Raw genomic sequence first — 21,066 nt, forward strand, 5'->3', positions numbered from 1 at the left:
TACCAGCATTCACTGTCACCGGAAGGGTGTGATCCCCAGTGAGCTCTGTCCTGGCATTCACTGTCATGGGAAGGGTGTGATCCCCAGTGAGCTCTTACCTGCATTCACTGTCACGGGAAGGTTGTGATCCCCAGTGAGCTCTTACCTGCATTCACTATCACAGGAAGGGTGTGATCCCCAGTGAGCTCTGTACCCGCATTCACTGTCACAGGAAGGGTGTGATCCCCAGTGAGCTTTTACCTGCATTCACTATCACGGGAAGGGTGTGATCCCCAGTAAGGTCTGTACCAGCATTCACTGTCACGGGAAGGGTATGATCCCCAGTAAGGTCTGTATCAGCATTCACTGTCATGGGAAGGGGGTGATCCCCAGTGAGCTCTGTACCCACATTCACTGTCATGGGAAGGGTGTGATCCCCAGTGAGCTCTGTACCAGCATTCACTGTCACGGGAAGGGTGTGATCCCCAGTGAGCTCTGTCCCGGCATTCACTATCACGGGAAGGGTGTGATCCCCAGTGAGCTCTGTCCTGGCATTCACTATCACGGGAAGGTTATGTTCCACAGTAAGCTCTGTACCAGCATTCACTGTCATGGGAAGGGTATTTTCCTGGTTTGCAGTAAGCTCGGTCAGGAACCCTCATATCCTTCGTGATAATCATAAATTTAAAATTGATTAAGATTCTTTAAAAAACTTCTGTGATTCATACTATTGGGCATTCTTTGTTTTTGTAACAGCTTAATGACATATAATGTGCATAGTATAAAATTCACCCTTCAAAGTGTACATTTCAGTGAATTTTTGTGGTATATTCACAAAGTTGTACAATCATCACCACTATCTAATTTAGAAGATTTTTATCATCCCCAAAAGAACTGTAGAACATTTTCATTACCCCTAATACCCACTGCCACCCTCTCCTCATTCTCTGTCTCCTCAGCCCACTGGCGACTACTAACCTCAGCGTATCTTCACATATTTCTCTCTCTTGATCTTTTCACATGTAAAGTTACATCATTGGTGGTTTGGTGTTGGACATCTTTAACTTAGCCTTATGTTTTCAAGGCTCATTCATGTTGTGGCACAGGTAGTTCATTCCTTTTTTAGGGCAAAAAATAATCTGTCATAAGAATATACTACATTCTGTGTAGCCATTCATTATTACAGTTTGGGGGGCCTTTGAGTTGTTTACATTTTCTTGACTATCGTGAACAGTGCTACTGTGAGCATTCATATGTAAGTTCTGTGTAGATGTATAGTTATAGTTCTCTTGAGTATATGCCTACAAGTGTCATTACTGAGTCTTCAAATCCTTTGTCCACTTTTAAATTGGGTTATAAGTCATTTTATCATTGAGAGTTCTTTATATGTCTACATATACATCCCTAACCAAATACATGATTTGCAAATAATTTCTTCTCTGAGTTGTCTTTTTCACTTTCTTGGTAGTATCTTTTGAAGTTCACGGATTTTTAATTTTGATTAAGTCCAGTTTTCTTTGTCATTTGTGTTTTTGATGTGGTGTTAAGAAGCCTTTGTCTACTCTGAAGTCAAAATGTATTATGTTTCCTTCTAAAAGTTTATTTTCTTAGCTCCTACATATAACTTCATGACCTATTTTGAGTTAATTTTGTGTATGGTATAAGCTAAGGGCCCAAGTTCATTCTTTTGAATGTGGGTACCCGTTTTTCCCAATACCATTTGTTAAGAAGACTATTGTTTTTCCATTAAATTGTCTTAGCAACCTTGTCACAAATCAGTTGACCATAAATGGAAGGGTTTATTTTTGGACTCTCAGTTCTGTTCCAGTGAATATAGTTTTATATATTGAAATTTTGAAATGGGAGTCCTCTACATTCTTTCTTAAATATTATTTTTAACTATTCTGAATTTTAGGGTCAATCTGTCAATTCCTGCAAGGCTGCTGGGCTTTTGATAAGGGTTGCATCAAATCTGCATATCACTGTGGAAAGTATTGCCATCTTAACAGTATTAAGTTTTATGATTCATGAATATGGGGCAAGTCTTTTTACTTGTTTAGATCCCTTGTTAAATTCAATGCTAAGTATTTTATTGTTTTTGAGGTTATTGTAAATGGAATTATTTTCTTAATTTTACTTTTAGGTAGTGCATCACCATATGTTGGGAGGACCTTTTTTATTTTTTATTTTATTGTGGTAAAATATACATAACATAAAATTTACCATTTTAACCATTTTAAGTTACAATTCACTGGCATTACGTACATTCACAATATTCACAATATTGTGTGACCATCACCACTACATATTCCCATAACTTTTTATCATCCCAAACAAAAACTCTGTACCCATTAAGGAATAACTGCCCATCATCCCTCCCCTTACCCCTTGTACGAGGTTACCTCTACTCTGTTTTCTGTCTCTTAGAATTTGCCCTTTCTAGGTACCTTGGATAAGGAAAATCATGCAACCTTTGGCCTTTGGTGTCAGGCTTGTTTTAGCATGTTTTCAGGGTTTATCCATGAAAACATTCCATTGTATGCCTATACCACATTTGTCTATACATTCTTCTGTGGATGGCTACTTGGGTAGTTCCTACCTTTGGCTGTTGTGAATAATCATGATAGGAACACTGGGGTACAGACACCTGTTAGAGTCCCAGCTTTTAATTATTTTGGAAATGTTCCTAGAGTGGGATTGCCAGATCATGCAGTCAGCGTGTTGAACGTTTTAAGCAGCTGCACCACTTTCCATTTCCACCAACAATGCACGAGGATTCTGCTTCCTCCCCATCCTCACCAGCGCAAGAGGATTCCTCTTCCTCCCCATCCTCACCAGCGCAAGAGGGTTCCGCTTCCTCCCCATCCTCACCAGCACTTGTTGTTTTTCATTTTTTTTGATGATAGTTACCTGAATGGATGATGTGTTTTTAAGTCAACAATTACACTCCATGCCACAATCTTTTTAATGGTAGAAAACTTGATCACTCAAGACAGATGTATTCAAAGTGTACTTTATTGAAAAGAAAATCAAGGAAAATTGTGAATTTTCTCTATTTCCTGTTAGCTTTATTTCCTTATTATAATTGTAATATCCATAATTTGTTGTAATTGAGAATAAATAATCAAATGTGAGGCTGGGCTTTTTAGAAGAGGAATGTTTGAAATTTTTACATACATCATTTTAAAGTTTGGGAAATATAATTCTTCCTGTCTTTTCTGTGATGTTAAAGACTACAGAAACCACTGGCAAAACCCTGCCAGACAAGACTGAGGAGCTCTGTGGCTATTTCTTGAACCCTTCCTTAATGTTATCAGAATGCTCACCAACCACCATGAAAAAGAAAACAGAAGACATGAGTGACCTCCCCTCGGACAGCCAGAAAAGCATCCCTCTTGCCGTGACTGATGCTTTAGAGCATATCATGGACCAGCTCAATGTTTTGACACAGGTGGGTCAGCGTGCTTTGCTCTGGGGTAAGGTGCCAGAACAATCCTGGCTACAGTGGGTTGCAGAACTGACAGCACAGAGGGGAAATTTACCTTATTAGCAAGGCACTCTCAGGGTGGCAGTCTGGATCGCAAGGGAGACTTGGCTGAGCTGCCCTGAACAAGATCTCATGGAGAGAACCTCCAAGCCCATGCACGTGTGTACACACACAGTACACACACACAGTACACGTGCACAGTGCACACGCACAATACACACACAGTATACAGACAGTGCACACACACAGTACATACACAGTACACACAATATGCACACAGTACACACAGGCAGTGCACACATACAGTACAGACACAGTACACACACAATACACACAGTACGCAAACAATCCACAGAGTACATGTGCACAGTGCACACGCACAATACACACAATACACACACAGAGTGCATGTGCACAGTGTACACACACAGTATACAGACAGTGCGCACACACAGTGCATACACAGTACACACAATGCACACACACAATATACACACAGTACACACAGGCAGTGCACACATACAGTACACACACAATGCACACACAGTGCACACACACAATACACAAACAATATACAGAGTACATGTGCACAGTGCACATGCACAATACACACAATACACACACAGAATACAGACAGTGCACACACACAGTGCATACACAGTACACACAGTGCACACACACAATATACACACAGTACACACACAGTACACACACAATGCACATACACAGAATACACACACAGTACACACAGATAGTGCACACACACAGTGCATACACACAATGCACACACAGTGCACACACACAATACACACAGTATGCACACAATACACACAGTGCACACACACAAGGCATACACAGTGCTCTCTCTGGCATCCAGTGGACAGAAGGGTGCAGCGAGGGCTATGAAGAACAGCAGTAACACTCCTTGCTGTCTATAAACACATTGGTTCTGGTGCCCCGGGGTGTCCAACCCATGGCCTATGGGCTGCATACGGATTATGTGAGGATATTTTTGTTTAACTATGGTGGCAGATGCTACAAAAATTATGAAATGATGAATAGACTTTTTTTTTTTTTGCTCTTCAACTTGTATTAGTGTCTGTGTGTTTAATGTGTGCCCCAAGACAACTCTTCTTCAATGTGATGCAGAGAAACTATAAGGTTGGACACCCCGTAGGCAGTAATTTCCTGCCCTTAGGATCTGTGACGCAGCCGTGCTCACATTGGGCCATCCATAAAGACATACTCAGGGCTATGAGAAAAATGTGCTGGGAGTTCTGGTTCACATGAAATGTTCCCTGTGTTTATATCTTTTACTCTGAAAATGGTCTCATTGTCCACTATACAACTTCTCCCATCCCAAAACTAGTAATTTTCTAGAGGTGATGGCTTTGAATTCCCATTTCCTAATACTGCCCCATCATTCGAGGCCAATTTCCCTTTGCAAAGAGGGATCTTTGTAACGTACCCAAAGTTTTCTAGCTCTTGGTCAGGAGGGTGGATATAATTTAAGGGAAGAGGGATGTTGGTGGAAATGGATACACCACAGGCTTCTCTCCCAGCTCTGCTGGTTCACTGTTTGCTAAAGAAATCTTCCTTTGTTCCTCTTTGATGTGTAGAATAAGGACACTGATACTCGTCAGAGTGGATGTCATTGCAAGTTATATAGACAGAAAGGTTAAAATGTGAACTAGAGAGCTCTCAATTATTGTCCAGAATAAATATGTCAAGTCGAAATAACTTTTGTATAGAACTTACCTAACAGTGCTCAAGCCTGGCTGTGTACTGTAATCATCAGGGCAGCTAAAAAACATACACATGTCCAGTTCTTACCTGGAGGGGGCCATTTCCATTGGTCTGGGATGAGGTTCTGACATCAGACTTGTAAGCACCCTGTATGATTCTGTTGCACAGCGGTATTTAGACCACTAATTAAACAGATATGTTTATCTTGTAGATGCCGTCTGGAGGTAAGAGGCCTGTATATAGTTTCAGGATCCTGACATAGTGTAGGAAAGAACCATGCGATAACTTGGAGTGATCATAGGATTTGCACAGTGAAAATCGTATGAAAATCACCCATTTTTACTGCATAATAGAGGATGTCCCCCAAAGTACCATACATACATACATAGGGAAAATCAGAAATTGTAGCTAAATGCATCTTTATGTATGAAATATTTGTTACAAAAATTTGCAAAATACCTACAAAATATTTCTCTGTGTTGATACACACACACACACACACATATATATATAAAATATAACATGACCTTGTTAATTTTCCTATGTATGGTGACACCATGTATTGTGCCAGAGATGACTTTCTCTGTATTTGTCAGATATTTCTTTCCCTAAAAGGCCGTTGCCCTCTCAACTTCGTGTCAAATTATTTTTAGTTGGCTTGGCTTGTTTTCCACATTGCCATGAATTCCTCACCTAGACTGTCATCGGTCAAGGTCAAGCCCTCATTAGGGTCCCTCCCAAATGAATCTTTCTCTTACCTACTCTTTCAGCTTCATGACCCATTTCTCCTCCTTTTTACCTAATTCAAGGTTAAATAAATCATTTTCAGCTTTAATGAATTTTGCTATGATTTTGTGTTTTTAATTTTGGATTCCTGTTACATATTAAAGAGGTTAAAAGTAGGCACAGCACACTTGCAAAAGGGGAATGGTGGATCTGTGGGCAGGCAGCAAGTAAAATAAATATGTTCTGATTCATTTTAATTACAGATGACTTAACATCACCCGCCTAAGTTGCAGGGTGTTTATAACTATCTCTTCTGAGCTATAATTAGAAATGAATTAAAGTGAAATTACATTTAAATGGCAGACAAAGGTAGTTAACCAGTGCTGAATGTGTTGATAATACTGATATCAACAACCTTAGTATGTGAAACTGTGAGAAGGTCTGAAGTACCTGGCAAAATGTCTGGTACACAGTAGGCACTAACAAACAGTAGAAAGTATTATCAGCATCACCATTATTTTTAATTAGTCATTATCTATAATATGAGACAGGAAAGTCTATGAAATAATATTTTATAAAAATTGGTTATGTTCAGAGGATGACAGAGAGTCAGGTTTTCTTATCTGGAAACTTGTTGACTAAGATAGTCAAACTTGTAACCTGCCTTTCCTATACGAACTCTATAACCAAATAGTAGATGAGGGAAGTGTCTCTTATTTATAAGTTTTCTCAAATAATAATTTTTTAAATGATAGAGTATCATCATTTGGAAATGCCCAAGACTAGATCGAGGCATTGAACGTAACACCACAAAAAGAAACGATCAAACATTATTAATGTGCCCTCCAGTGAAAGAAGAGACCACCACCTGTGGTCTGACCAAGGGTTCTAAGCTAATCGAGACTTTGAATCCAGCCGCCAACTTGCAGACTATCCCGAGGATGGAATAACAGGTTGAACATCCCTTCACTCCTGACCGGTGAAAACGTCACAGGTCAAATGGGCTAAACCTGTCAAAAGGCAAATCCTAAAGGAAAGAAAGGGAGAGAGAGGTGGGCTCCTGTAGAGTGAAAGAGATTTTAAGTAACATAGTAAGTCCTAAAAATGGGAAAGATAAAGTGATTGTGCCTTGGGTTATATGTCCAGGAAATAAAACCATAAAGAAACCCAAGAAGGTGATTACTCTAAAGGGCAGGGCAGAGGCAATTATGCAGGGATGTAATTGTAGCGGGCACAAGAAGGCTCTCTGGAGTGGTGGGCAGAGTTCTAGATCTTGATCTAGGTTATGGTTATAAGGACGTTTTTTCTCATGAGAGTGCCATATGTGACACATGTACTTTCTGTACGTTCCTGAATACTCTGTTTCATCTTCTAATTTTTTTGTTTTTGAGACAAAGTCTCATGACGTCACCCTCAGTAGAGTGTTAAGGCATCTTAGCTCACAGCAACCTCAAACTCTTGGGTTCAAGCGATCCTCTTGCCCCAGCTCCCAAGTAGCTGGGATGACAGGTCCCTGCCAGGATGGTGGGTTTTTTTAGAGATGGTCTCGCTCTTTCTCAGGCTGGTCTTGAACTTGTAAGCTCAGGCAATGCACCCGCCTTGGCCTCCCAAGCGCTGGGATTACAGGCATGAGCAAAGTAGTCAATGTAAGAAAATTAGAATTTCCAAATTTAACATATACATGTATGTATGTACACACATATTCAGCAGGTATGTTGCATGCCAGCACTGGTGCAAGCATTTCACACGCATTACTTCATTCAGTCCCCCTAACAACCCTATGAGGTACTATTGGCATCTTCTTGGTGAGGGAACTGCTGGCAGGTAGTATAATAATTTCAAAGTAATCCAGCCATCCTTCAGTCTGGGGTGATGTAGATATGGTTCACCCTAGAATGGACTGTGCCAGAATAACTGGAGGTAACATTTCAGTAGCACCTGGCAGGGCACCCGCATTCCCCACCCTGCTGTGCAGTTGAATGTGGCCCCTTCCCTGGCCTTGATGCTTCAGAAGATCTGGCATAAGAATTATCTACAGAAGCCTGGTCTTTTACTCCTTTTTCCTCAAACATAGCAATTTTTTTTTCTTTTCCTCCAACTACTTTGATAGTGCCTTGCCCTATGGGAGGGCCCAGAAGAAAGGTGAGTTCTAAGGTTCAATTTTGAGCCAATTTCTTGGCAGAAGAGTGGGTGTCCCAGTTGTGAAAAGGGTCCCCCATGCAGAGTTGTCATCATCGTCCTCCCCCCCCGCCCCCCCCACACACACCAGGCCTTGATGGTTTTGTCCTCCTTTTTGCAGACTGTTTCAATCCTGGAGCAGCGGCTGACTTTGACAGAGGATAAGCTGAAAGACTGCCTTGAAAACCAGCAAAAGCTTTTCAGTGCTGTCCAGCAGAAAAGTTGAATAGAAAAGTCTGAGCAGAGACAGGCTAAGTGACCACATTTACATGTACTCAGGAGGCGGGTACAAGACGCTCCTCGCAACACAACCACGCGCTGATTATCATGGCATTTCTTAAAAGGGTGAGCACCTGAACAAGAGGCAGAAAAGGCAAATCCGAGAACTAATTTAAGCACACAAATAAATCAATGCCAAAGACGAAGTTAAATCACTGCTATTTACGATTGTAGTAATAAAACGATAAGCATTCAAGTGACTATATCCTTTCCCATATTATTTTCAAAGTCAGTTTCCATGTGTAGGCCAAATCCTGCCAGGGAAGTAACCAAATCTTTGCATTTCACTGCAGAATCCTTTCAGACCACCATGATCGAGAAATTATGTAAAGTAATGAATGTATTTCTTTAGCGAACACACCCTGGGTGTGAAGTAATTGACTCACCCCTAAAACATCAAGCTGTACGCAGAGAAGGAGTTGTTGGTCTGTACTCGTTACATTGCTATCAGTTAAAAAAAACTATCCTTTCTTACTAATGCCTCGAGAAGAGAGATGATCTAGTAAAAATCCCCGGGACACAGATTTTCCGCAGCAAGAGCACACTCACTTTCATTAGCAACAGCATGTAGGTAACTCAGGGCAGTGGGTTTTTATTTAACTCAAGGGGCACTTTGTTGATCATTTGGCCAACACAAAGGAAAATGGGGAGCTGGAATCGCAGAAAGCACCCCTGTCTTTTCTATCCCAGACGAGTGCGCTCAGGGGTTTGGGTCGTTTCCAAACCTGTGATCGCAGTCCACAAGAATTATGTTAGTGTGATTTCAAGATGCTAGAAAGCTGGAATGCTGAAACAGTGACAGTTAAGTATACACACGCATACTCATGCTTCACGAATATTACTGCCTAGGCAGCTGAATAATAAGTACTTCAAAAATTGTTACATCATCCTATTTTTTTTAATGAATTGTGATTTGCAACGAAGTGAAAATGAGCAGGGCGCTCCAAAAGATTTTGGTTACAAATAAAGGATTTTGTTTTATCTTAAGCAAAATGAAGATTCACGCAAAGAAAAGCAGACAAATTAATTTCAAGTTGCTTTCCTATTGACCTGTATGAAGAACAAAAATGAGAGAAGGCCGTCTAGGTTTATGATGTCTGTGGGCACCATGGGATAATGCTAGTCTACATTTTGGAACAGGAGAAATCGTGAAGTCCTCTTTATGTGGGAGGCTATACTTAGAAATTTTCTCAAAGCAATTTCAATTATACCTTTGAGGTGTGTTTTTTAAATCATCTCACCTATTGTAAGTGCCTTTATTGATCATACTAAGTGTGACCTTCTAGACATTTTTAAGAGCTTTCAAAGACTAAGCACCTTTGTATTTTATAACCTCATTGAGAAGACTAAGAATGAAATGTCATACCAATTTTTGTTTACTCTTTTTCATGCTTTAAACAATAAAGGCATTTTTCCTTTTTTTAAAAAAAAAGTTGTTCCTTTTCTTTTCAAGTTATTAAAACCTGGAAATAGTAAACTTTATTATCTAGTTCACCCAGTCTTCAAGGTACATAAGAATCTCTCGAGACTGGGGGAGGCGGCTCACCCTGCTAGCACTCTGGGAGGCGGAGGCCAGTGGATTGCCCTGAACTTACAAGTTCGAGACCAGCCTGAGCAAGAGTGAGACCCTGTCTCTAAAAAAATAGCTGGGCATTGTGGTGGGCACCTGTAGTCCCAGCTACTCAGGAGGCTGAGGCAAGAGGATCGCTTGAGCCCAAAAGTTGGAAATTGCTGTGAGCTATGACATCATAGCACTCTACCGAGGGTGACAAAGTGAAACTCTGTTTCAGAAAAAAAAGAATCTCCTGGAGAGCTTGACAAAACACTCCCCTGAGTTCCTGAGTTGGATTCACTGAATCCCTGAGCCCAGGCATCTGCATCTCTATGGCTTGTGGCTAATGTGATGGTCTTACCTGAGGCCCACACTTCAGAACCCACTGATGGAGCTCTTGGCACTTTTTTTTTTTTTTTTTTTTGAGACAGAGCCTCAAGCTGTCCTCCTGGGTAGAGTGCCCTGGCATCACAGCTCACAGCAACCTCCAACTCCTGGGCTCAAGCAAGTCTCCTGCCTCAGCCTCCCAAGTAGCTGGGACCACAGGCTGGGATTTGAACCCACCACCTTGGGTGTACATGGCTGGAGCCTTAGCCACTTGAGCCACATGCGCTGAGCCACTCTTGGCACTTCTTAAAAGCTGATGTTACTACATACTTTTTACATTCATCATGGAACTTTATAAGTGACATAAAAATAGTGATGATATTAGCTGGGCATTGAGACAGGCGCCTGTAGTCCCTACTTGGGAGGCTGAGAGAATTGCTTAAGCCCAAGAATTTGAGGTGCTCTGAGCTGTGTCACCATAGCATTCTACCAAGGGTGACACAGTGAGACTCTGTCTCAAAAAAAAAAAAAAAAAAAATTCATGATGATATGAATTAAAATTCCTTGAACTTTTGTCAAGAGGTCATTTGATAACTCTCTTCTCTTTTTATTTTATTTTTAGCATTTGGGCAATCTCTTTCATCTTCATCAGATTCCAGCCCCTCTCCTCCCTAATTTAAATATCCAACTGCCTGATCACCATCTCCACTTGGGAATGGAACAGGCATATTAAACAGCCTGTTTAAAACCAGTGCTGCTGCCATTCTCCTCCACCCCTGCCATGCCTAGGAGCTCCTTTCTCCACTCCCTCATCTCAGTAACTTTCCTTCCAGTGCTCAAGCTGAGGACTTGGTATCCTGGCTGGCTCCTCTCTCTCACACCCCACAGTTCAGTCCTTCAGCAAATCCTGCCGGAACGTGGAAATCACCTGACCCCCTTCTCCCCACCTCCAAGTCCCACCAAGGCCCGAGCACTGTTGTGTCTTGCCTGGGTGGCTGCAGTTGCCTTCTGGCTGGTCTGCCAGCTGTCACCCTTTTCAGCAGGCCACAGCTGTTCTTGAAAAGCTGAGTCACAGGCTCTGTGCCTGTGGCTCAAGTGGCTAAGGCACCAGCCTCATACACCTAAGGTGGCAGGTTCAAATCCAGCCCAGGCCCGCCAAACAACAATGAGGGCTGCAACCAAAAAATAGCCAGGCATTGTGGCAGGGGCCTGTGGTCCCAGCTACTTGGGAGGCTGAGGCAGGAGACTCGCTTGAGCCTAGGAGTTGGAGGTTGCTGTGAGCTGTGATGCCAGGGCACTCTACCCAGGGGGACAGCTTGAGGCTCTGTCTCAAAAAAAAAAAAAAGAAAAGCTGAGTCACAGCTTGTGGCTCTTTGGCTCAAAACCCTTCAGGCCTTTCATCCCCCTCAGAGTAAAAGCCCAAGACTTTATATGATCTGTCCGCATCCCCCCTCCCCCGCCATCTTGCCCCTCCTCCCTGCTGGCTCACCTCCCTCACTGCCCTCTGCCCATGGTGGCTTCTCTGCTTCCCTTTGCTTTCCCTGCTCTTTGCAAACTGCTCCCCCCTGAGGACATTTGCACTTGCCCTTCCCTCTGCCTGGAACTCTGCCCTCAGGCTTCAAGGCCTCACAGCATCAGCCTCTGCTCACCCTTGGCCCCTTCAGAGGGGCCCTCTATGAACTAGTGACCCTCCATACACTCCCTGTCCCCGACCAGACTTGGATTTCAGCACACCGGTTACCATCTGACGACCCTCAGCCCTGTGGGAACTCAGCCTGTCAGGCTTTGATGGATCTTAGAGCTGAGAACAGTTCTTAGCATGGGGCAGGCACATGGTGTGTGCGTGTTGTGAGAATACATGAAAACAACTTCTAAGTTACAGATTTCTTCCTCTTCTACCCCTGAAGTCGCTTGTCATCCGTGGTTGATTCCTGAGCAGAATGCCTCAGCAGCCCGTTTCAAAATACAGAATTTCAGGTGAGTGGCTGAGTCTCAGGCTCTGTGATAGGGAAGAACGCTCAGGGAGCCACAGCCACCGCCACCTCATCTGATACTGTCATGTCCTTCATAGTGAGTGACTGTGCTTCAACCAGGTGGACTAGACCTCATCCCCAGAGTGTCTCAGCACCTGTCTTCCCAGCTGCTTAACTATTTCTCTTGGATGTGAATTCAAGTTATTAAAGTAGATGTTAAAACAGATTAACTTCTCATTGGCCTGATGTACCTGTGTAAAAATAAACTGAGGCACATTGAATTTTTTTTTTATTTCCTTATTTTTTATTTTTATTGCTTTGCTTTTGTTGTTGTTGATGTTTTTGTTGCTGAGACAGAGTCCCACCCTATGCCCTGAGCAGAGTACAATGGCGTCATAGCTCACTGCACCCTCAGACTGTGGGCATCCCGCTACCTCAGCCTCCAGGAGCTGCTGGGATTACAGAGCAGCGCCCAGCTGGGTTTTTCATTTTTTTTAGGAGTCAGGGTCTCCCTCAGGCAAGTCTTGAACTGCTGAGCTCAGGCAATTCTCTACCACTCCACTACCACCCCTCACACACCCCCCACCCCAGGCGGCACATTAAAATTTTAAAGTTTCTTTGAGCAGACAGTGATTCCTGAATCAGGCAATACCAAACTGCAAAAGTTTGGGCCCCATCAGAGGGGCGAGGGGAAAACTTTTATAAGGTGTTTGAGGAAACAAGACAGAAAATATCTGATTGAGTGATTAAGTGAAACAGTCATCTTAAAGTCCCTCCTTAGAGGTTCCCTGGTGGTTTCTGATGTGTTAAGCTTAAATTTGGTCTCTTGGGATGTGATGCTAACTCTGGTGGTTTGGTTTGCTGAGATAGGAACTCAGGGTAATCAGACTTCCTGTCTGTTGGCTTTCCAATTAATTATTTTAACATGCAAAAAAGTTACTTTGCTTCTTATTTGCAAGTAAATTCTTATTTTAATCTTGAAGGTTAATTCCAATTAAATAGTAAAGGAAAAAATAGTTTAAGAAGTTCAATTAGTAAACTCTGGTGGAATATCAAAAAATAAGCTTAGGGAAGATTTTATTCAGTCATCAATTATCACAATAACTAAGAAAATTGACATAAAGTCTATGTTAACCAGTTTAATGAAAATATTTCAAATTATATATGAAAACACCACACTGTACCCCATGATTGCATTAATGTACACAGCTATCATTTAATAAAAGAAAAATCATCGATTACAGAGTGTATTTAAAAACTACAATGTACAAGAAGGTAAATTTGTTTTACCTTTCTTACTATATATGATTATTTATATGATGGTGCTTCTGGGTTTTCCTAAGGATTTGGAACATTAATACAAACACGAGCCACTCATTGCCTGCAGAGACAGAGCAAGCCGCTTGCCTGTAGGATGACTAGATCCTATCTAGATGCTGACTTATTTTCCTTGGCTCAGAGAATTAAAAATAAAATGTATTTACCAGCTGATATTTAAAAGTTGGGGATTTCATATTAATATTTTGATCTCTGGCTTGCTTTGGGAAATGAGAAGATCAGAGATTTCTGGGCCTGCATGCCTCCATGATAGCCATGAATTAGGGTGAAGTGGAGGGACTCGCTTTACCAGGTCAGACGTGCCCCACTGCCTAGTGTCTTCAGCCCTTCCCCACCCCACTGCTTGACATGACCTCTTGCCTGGTTCATAGGAGGACTCAGCAATTACTTGTTGAATAAATGAGTGAACATTGCTGTTTGCTTCACTTAAAGCCAAAAGCCATTAGAACTCAGGTGAAATTGTTTCCATTTCATAAGACCATTAGAAAAACAAATGAAGTGGTCATCGTCCCTGCCATCCAAGAACTTCCAGTCTATAGCAAATGGAAAGACAGTTGAATCTAGCATCTTGTGGTCAATACAAAGAAGGGCGGTGCACAAGGGACTTTGGCTTTATTGGGGCCACTCCCCTTTCATTGTTGTTTTAAGTTCTGATGTCACCACCCATGGACAGAAGAATTGTTGTTATTTCTATTGCTTTTACCTTGTTAAGAATTAAGTATTTAGGCCGGCACAGTGGCTCACCCCTGTAATTCTAACACCCTGGGAAGCTGAGGCAATAGATTGCTTGAGCTCAGGAGTTTGAGACCTGCCTGAGCAAGAGCAAGATCCTGTCTCTAGCCTCAGCACCTGTAGCTCAAGTGGCTAAGGCACCAGCCACATACACCTAAGGTGGAGGGTTCTAATCCAGCCTGGGCCTGCCAAACAACAATGATGGCTGCAACCAAAAAAAAAAAAATAGCCAGGTGCTGTGGCGGGCACCTGTGGTCCCAGCTACTTGGGAGGCTGAGGCAGAAGACTCGCTTGAGCCCAAAAGTTGGAGGTTGCTGTGAGCTGTGATGCCAGAGCACTCTCTACCCAGGGGGACAGCTTGAGGCTTTGTCTCAAAAAAAAAAAAGATCCTGTCTCTAAAAGTAGTCAGGCATTGTGGCACACACCTGTAGTCCCAGCTACTCTGGAGGCTGAGGCAAGAGAGGATCACTTGAGCCCAAGATTTGAGGTTGCTGTGAGCTATGATGCAGTGACACTCTACTGAAAGCTACAAAATGAGACACTTGTCTAAAAAAAAAAAAGAAAGAAAGAAAGAAAGAAAGAAAGAAAAGAAATTAGATGCTTGATATTAGAGGCTGACAGGGCATCACCATGACCTGATATTTGTTATATAGCTTAGTCAGTACATGTATAGTTTTTGAAGCCAGAAGAACTTGGTGCAAATTCTGGCTATCCTATTCTCTAGCAACGTGACATTTAGAAAAGTATTCACAGGCCAGGCACAGTGGATCACACCTGTAATCCCAGCCCTTGGGAAGCCGAGGCAGGTGGATTGCCTGAGCTCACAAGTTCCAGACAAGCCTGAGTAAAAGCAAGACCCCATCTCTAAAAATAGCCAAGTGTTGTGGTGAGTGCCTGTGGTCCCAGCTACTTGGGAGGCTGAGACAAGAGAATCGATTCAGCCCAAGAGTTTGAAGTTGCTATGAGATGTGATGCAGTGGCACTCCACCAAGGGTGACAAAGTGAGACTCACTCTGTCTGTAGCTCAGTGAGTATGGTGCCAGCCACATACACCGAGGCTGGGGGGTTCCAGCCCGGCCCAAGCCAGCTAAACAACAATGACAACTGCAACAGAAAAATAGCTGGGTGTTGTGGTGGGCACAGTCCCAGTTACTTGGGAGGCTGAGGCAAGAGAATCACTCAAGCCCAAGAGTTTGAGTTTCGCTGTGAGCTGTAATGCCAAGGCACTCTACCAAGGGCAACATAGTGAGAGTCTGTCTCATGAAAAAAAAAAAAAAAAGATAAAAATAATGCTGTGAATAATGTTTCAAAATGATGAGCACAGTAGCTGTCACAGAATAAGTGTTCAATAAATGGTAGATAATGTTTATTTATTAATGATTATTAATCACTCTGTTTCTGTGCACTGTATGTCCAAATAATATGATTTCAACCATAACTGCTGAGGAGATACAGGGACTACACAATTAAGTAGTAGTGAATGAGAGTGTGATATTTAATTCAAAGTTAAGTTTGCATTTTTAAAGATTCAAGCAAAAGAATAATTATGTAAAAGAAATTACCCTTCCATATGCATAAAAATCAGGGTTCTGGCCAAATGCTGGCCTTTGAGCAACTCCTGAGGAATTCAGCCTGCAAATACTAATGCCGTAATTACGCTAAATAAAGGCAAGGCAAAAAGTAACTGGAAGTGGGGGAAGGGCTGGGAATGTGAGTTAAGTATATATCATTAAGAAAGAGACTTGCCTGGAATTCATGCTATCCTTGCCCTTTGACCATTTGAAGAGCAGGTATTACTAGCTTGCTGCTGTATCTCTAAAGATAAGGTAGTACAGCTCCTCACTTAGCATTTCATTTATGTGTACAGCACACTTGGAGGCTGCTATTCCCATGAATTCCATGCAGCTAAGAGGATTGTAAGATAAACCATCTGTCCCTGGGTAGAAATATTTGGCTGCCAAGAGAAAAAAAAATGATTCTAATATTTGGAGGTTCCTGACCCATACTTGTGATCAACCTGTGAGACAATTTAACAACAATAAAAACAGGTGGGTCTACAGTAGATTTTTAATTGAAATTATAGCACGGATGCATGCTTTGGCTTATAACATGTACAACTTTTTGCCTCAATAAGTCACGAGGTTTTAGACTTCATGCTCCAGAGGATTTATGAATGTACGTTGATCTAAGAACACAGTGTAATTGCCAGGTTGACCTTCATAAGCCCCAACTGTGACTCAGCCAGGTAACACAATTGCAGGCTGAGCTTACTAGGAAATAGGTCAATGGCTTGCCAAGAGGCAGAGGTTAATGGCAGAGTGGGGGAAAGGGAAGTGTGCACAACTTCTTTCTTCTGAGTAAAGTACATTACAGTCCATTAGCTGCATTTTCCTTGTGGGCAAACCTCAAACATGTTCTTATATAAAATAAAAACTTGGTTTGAGATTTTTTAAATTCATGATAGATTTCACAAAAGAAATAGGAAAAATAACTTCATCATCTAAAAACCACTAAACTTATAAAGCAAAAAAAAAAAAAAGCACGAATCACTGGCAGAAATGCAAAACATAATTGGAAATATCAAGACATCTCAAAAGTAGAATTTAGTTGGGTGGCGCCTGTGGCTCAGAAGGGTAGGGTGTCAGGCCCATATGCCGGAGGTGGTGGGTTCAAACCCAGCCCTGGCCAGAAACGGCAAAAAAAAAAAAAAAAAAAAAAAAAGTAGAATTTAGTTAATTCATATGATACAAAATTACAGAAAATGGATAAGACAGACTTAACGTACGTGCAAACATCTATGAGGAAGTCTAAACAAATTTTCTTTCTTAGCCCAAGGTTTCTTAAACAAACACTGTGTTCTGGACCACATGATGTAAGAACAATATTATTCATAACTCTATATGCCATAATATCCAGTGATAGGATAAAATTTGAAATAACAAAATATAGTAAATTGTTCAGTACATAGAAAATATGAAAAGGAAAACTTAAACTCCACCAAATAACATCTGGGCCAGAGAGACAACCCCAACGTGTCATAGAGCATGTCTTAAAATAAAAATGCACTATGTCAAGTTAGATGGGATACCGCCAAAGCAATCAAAGTATGAACTAAGCATCTGCCTAAAAATGTAAAAAGCAATTATAAGAAGAAAAAAAAATAGGTAAAAAAATGAAAATATGAAATGTGAAAAGTAACTGGCTCTTTGAAAAGTTTAAAGTTGGCTCAGCACCCGTGGCTCAAGTGGCTAAGGTGCCAGCCACATACACCTAAGGTGGCGGGTTCGAATCCAGCCCGGACCCGCCAAACAACAAGGATGGCTGCAACCGAAAAGAAATAGCCAGGCGTTGTGGCTGGCGCCTGTGGTCCCAGCTACTTGGGAGGTGGAGGCAGGAGACTCGCTTGAGCCCAGGAGTTGGAGGTTGCTGTGAGCTATGCCACGGCACTCTACCCAGGGGGACAGCTTGAGACTCTGTCTCAAAAAAAAAAAAAAAGAAAAGTTTAAAGTTAATCATGAATCAAAATTTTAAAAATCCTCGTTTTACTTCGAAAGTAATGAAAAACATGGTTACTTAACTTAGAATTTGATTATTCAGGTTACCACTGAATATTTTTAAAGGAAAAGTCAACCCACAAATCAGAATGTAAAAACTTGAGAAACAAATCTAATAGAAATGTGATTTATGTTAGTATGTTTCATGAATGTTTAATGGCTTTTGAATAGCAGCTCTGTCTTTCCTCTATATATATAATTATATATATATCATTTTTTTTATCTTGCCATATGTTGACGAAGATGGATATGTCAGGTTGCCATTTGTATAGATGCTTGAACACAAATCTTTCCTCAAATTGTAAACTTAACCCTTCTGCAGATTTGTGGTTTGCAATAAAAAGAGTGAGTAGGGCGAATTTATAGAGTAGCACATTGGACATCTTGAAAACCCTAGAAGCCTTCTGTGAACAGGAAACTCTGCTTTCATCTCATTCTTAGGTCTTATCAGTAAGAAAGTTAATCATCTGTCTCCTTCTCCCTCTGATTTTTTTATGGACTTAAAACCAAGATATGGCAGGATGAGAGAGAGGCAGCTATTGATTTTTAGATAATTATTTCGAAATGCTTTGGTCTTCACAAAATAGTGCATGTAAAAACTTTTGAAAAATACAAAGAAAAGAAACAACAGCGTGTGTCACTTGGATGAGATGCTTACTTAAGAAACCACTACGCTTTGCCCCCAGATATTCCTGGGCCAGAAGACAAAAGAATGAGAATCCACAGTGGGGCAGGCTTCTTTGGATCTGGACGCTGAGTACAGAAAGAACAGTCCGAGGTTGCAGACAAGGACTTCTTGTTGAGATGGCTTCGAGATACTCCTGTGTCTCTTAAATCAAATGAAATACTGCCACTATCTTAGCTGGTTTCCTCTGCTTAATCCCCAGAGGAAATCCCTTTACTTTTCAGAGATAAAAAGTTAGTAGAACAAAGAGAAAGTCAGGGGAAGCGCTGGGCCCTTTGCTATAGAATTTCACTGAAGCCTTTCCAGGCCCAGAGGATAGAACCCCAGGGCTACACTGTTTATTCCTACACCTGGATTGAATATCAAGGTCTCTGAGAAGATGAATCATTTAGAAACCTGACGTCTCGCAGGGGGCTGTTGCCTTTTTAGAACTCTAATAACAACTGTGTCAAAGGCAAAAATCACACGAAAAGTTCAAAGTTGTTAAATCCCCCCTTCTGCCCCGCTCCTAGCAAGCGAGAGTCAGAATCTCAAAAGTGATGAGCATTCTTTCCCTGAAAAGAAGAGATTAAGGACGCAGCATTAAGGGTGGGAGAAAATAAACTGCCTGAGGTGGCAGTTCATACTCAAGGGAACACCTGTCTACGACTTTTCATCGTTTTTGTTTTCAGTTTTACCTGAAACTGAGTGATTAAGGCAACAGACATAAGCCTTGATTTTGAGTCACATGTGATCATGAAAAAGAAATATATAAAAAGCAGCTGAAGCCTAGGAAGGTTAGTTATTGCCAATAGTTGACTTAGTTGTTTCCAATATAGTACATGCTTATTCAAGAGAGCTCATCAAACTCAGCTTACTCCCAAGGGCATTTTGGGATTGGCAATGGGAAGTAATCATACCGTTGATATAAAAAAAAACAGAGACCATAAAATCCTAGGCCATGTTTATTAATCATTAATGTAAGCATTCGGTGGTTTAAACTCACTGTAAAGAATTCAGTTGCTGGAAAGTCAAAATGTCTTAGCAGTGGGTCTCCTTTACCCTCTCTATACATCTTTCGCCAGCGTCGAAAGGTCAGCTGGAGTTACAAACTGACGCTCGAGAGACGTGTTCTGCTGGGCCTCTACACTGATTTGTTTTGTTTTAGTTTTCAAATTAGGTGCCAATTTTTAAAAGTCAAAAATTTCACGTGGAAATCTAGATTTCTGGCTTTTGTTGAAGAACTGGAAGATCTGGCCTTACGTTATATGTCATATATTATATATGATGCTATTATACATTTGACATCCAGTTTCACATGGCAATGACCTCCAGTTCATCTGGTCTGCTTGCCTTTGTGGTCTGCTGTGGGAAGTCAACAGCGTAACTTGTGTGTCTCAAAGGCACAGCTCTTACAATCTCGTAGACTCAGGAATGGTAAACTTCGACAGATACGCTTCTCTGTTTTGAGGAAATGGAAATATGGCAATGGATTTGTGCCAGGACCCATGCCCCACACACCAACTCTGCACTCCCGAGCCACTCCTCTCTCCAAGGTTCTATGCTGCCTCCTTTAGTTTATAATGTATTTCTAAATGGTAAATATATTTTAAAAATCTTAGAAACCCTAAAATAATCATGTGTGAAGTGGGAAAAGAAAAAAGGAAATCATATTCTAGGTGCAATATGATCAGAGTAGTGTTTAAAATGGCGAGTGGTGGAGAAAAGTCTTTGGGCAATGGTATTAGGAAATTTTTCCTTCTATTTTCTAAACTTTCTTTTAAAAGTACATATTAACTTCTGTAATAAAATAAAACTCTTTTTTTTTGGTTGGGGCCAGGTTTAAACCCACCACCTCCAGTCTATGGGGCTGGCGCCCTACTCCTTTGAGCAACAGGCGCCACTCCAAATAAAACTCTATTTTTAGGCTCAGCACCTGTGGCTCAAGTGGCTAAGGCGCCAGCCACATACACCTAAGGTGGCAAGTTCAAATCCAGCCCGGCCCACAAAACAACGACAGCTGCAACCAAAAAATAGTCGGGTGTTGTGGTGGGCACCTGTGGTCCCAGCTACTTGGGAGGCTGAAGCAAGAGACTCGCTTGAGCCCAGGAGTTGGAGGTTGCTGTGAGCTAAGATGCCTGGTCATGGTAATCCCACTGCCCTTTGCCAGGCACTTACTTTCCTGCTTCCCTTGTAACTCGGATTGGCCACATGCCTCCCCCTTGACTGATGAGATGTGGGGGGAAGTCTTCTGGTGACTCAAGAAGGTTTTCAAGACTTTCAGTCTTAAACTCAGTTTTGTGAAAACGCCAAGCAGAATTCTGGAGGCAGAGTTACAGATTCCAACCTAGAGTGACAAAAACAGAATAAAAAAATCCCCCCAAACATGACACTTGAACCCACGTTTTTTTTTGTTTTTTTTTTTTTTGTTTTTTGAGACACAGCCTCAAGCTGTTACCCTTGGTAGAGTGCTGTGGCATCACAGCTCACAGCAACCTCCAACTCCTGGGCTCAAGCGAGTCTCCTGCCTC

The 21,066-nt window shown here is 41.7% G+C and overlaps 1 protein-coding gene across 4 annotated transcripts in view; it reads left to right on the top strand.

Moving 5' to 3' along the window:
* Nucleotides 1–8,595, top strand: part of POC1B (POC1 centriolar protein B) — a 102,106-nt gene extending 93,511 nt beyond the window's left edge. For all 4 annotated transcript variants that reach the window (XM_003783366.3, XM_023509301.1, XM_023509299.1 and 1 more), the window contains 2 exons: nucleotides 3,212–3,430; nucleotides 8,238–8,595. In XM_003783366.3, coding sequence (XP_003783414.1) covers nucleotides 3,212–3,430; nucleotides 8,238–8,342 — 324 coding nt within the window. In that variant the 3' untranslated portion in view covers nucleotides 8,343–8,595. The remainder of the gene's footprint in view (nucleotides 1–3,211; nucleotides 3,431–8,237) is intronic.
* The last annotated feature ends 12,471 nt before the right edge of the window (nucleotides 8,596–21,066 follow it).

The sequence above is a fragment of the Otolemur garnettii genome, unplaced genomic scaffold (assembly GCF_000181295.1).
Source record: "Otolemur garnettii isolate 467f Iridium unplaced genomic scaffold, OtoGar3 scaffold00007, whole genome shotgun sequence".
In the NCBI taxonomy this organism is placed as follows: Eukaryota; Metazoa; Chordata; class Mammalia; order Primates; family Galagidae; genus Otolemur; species Otolemur garnettii.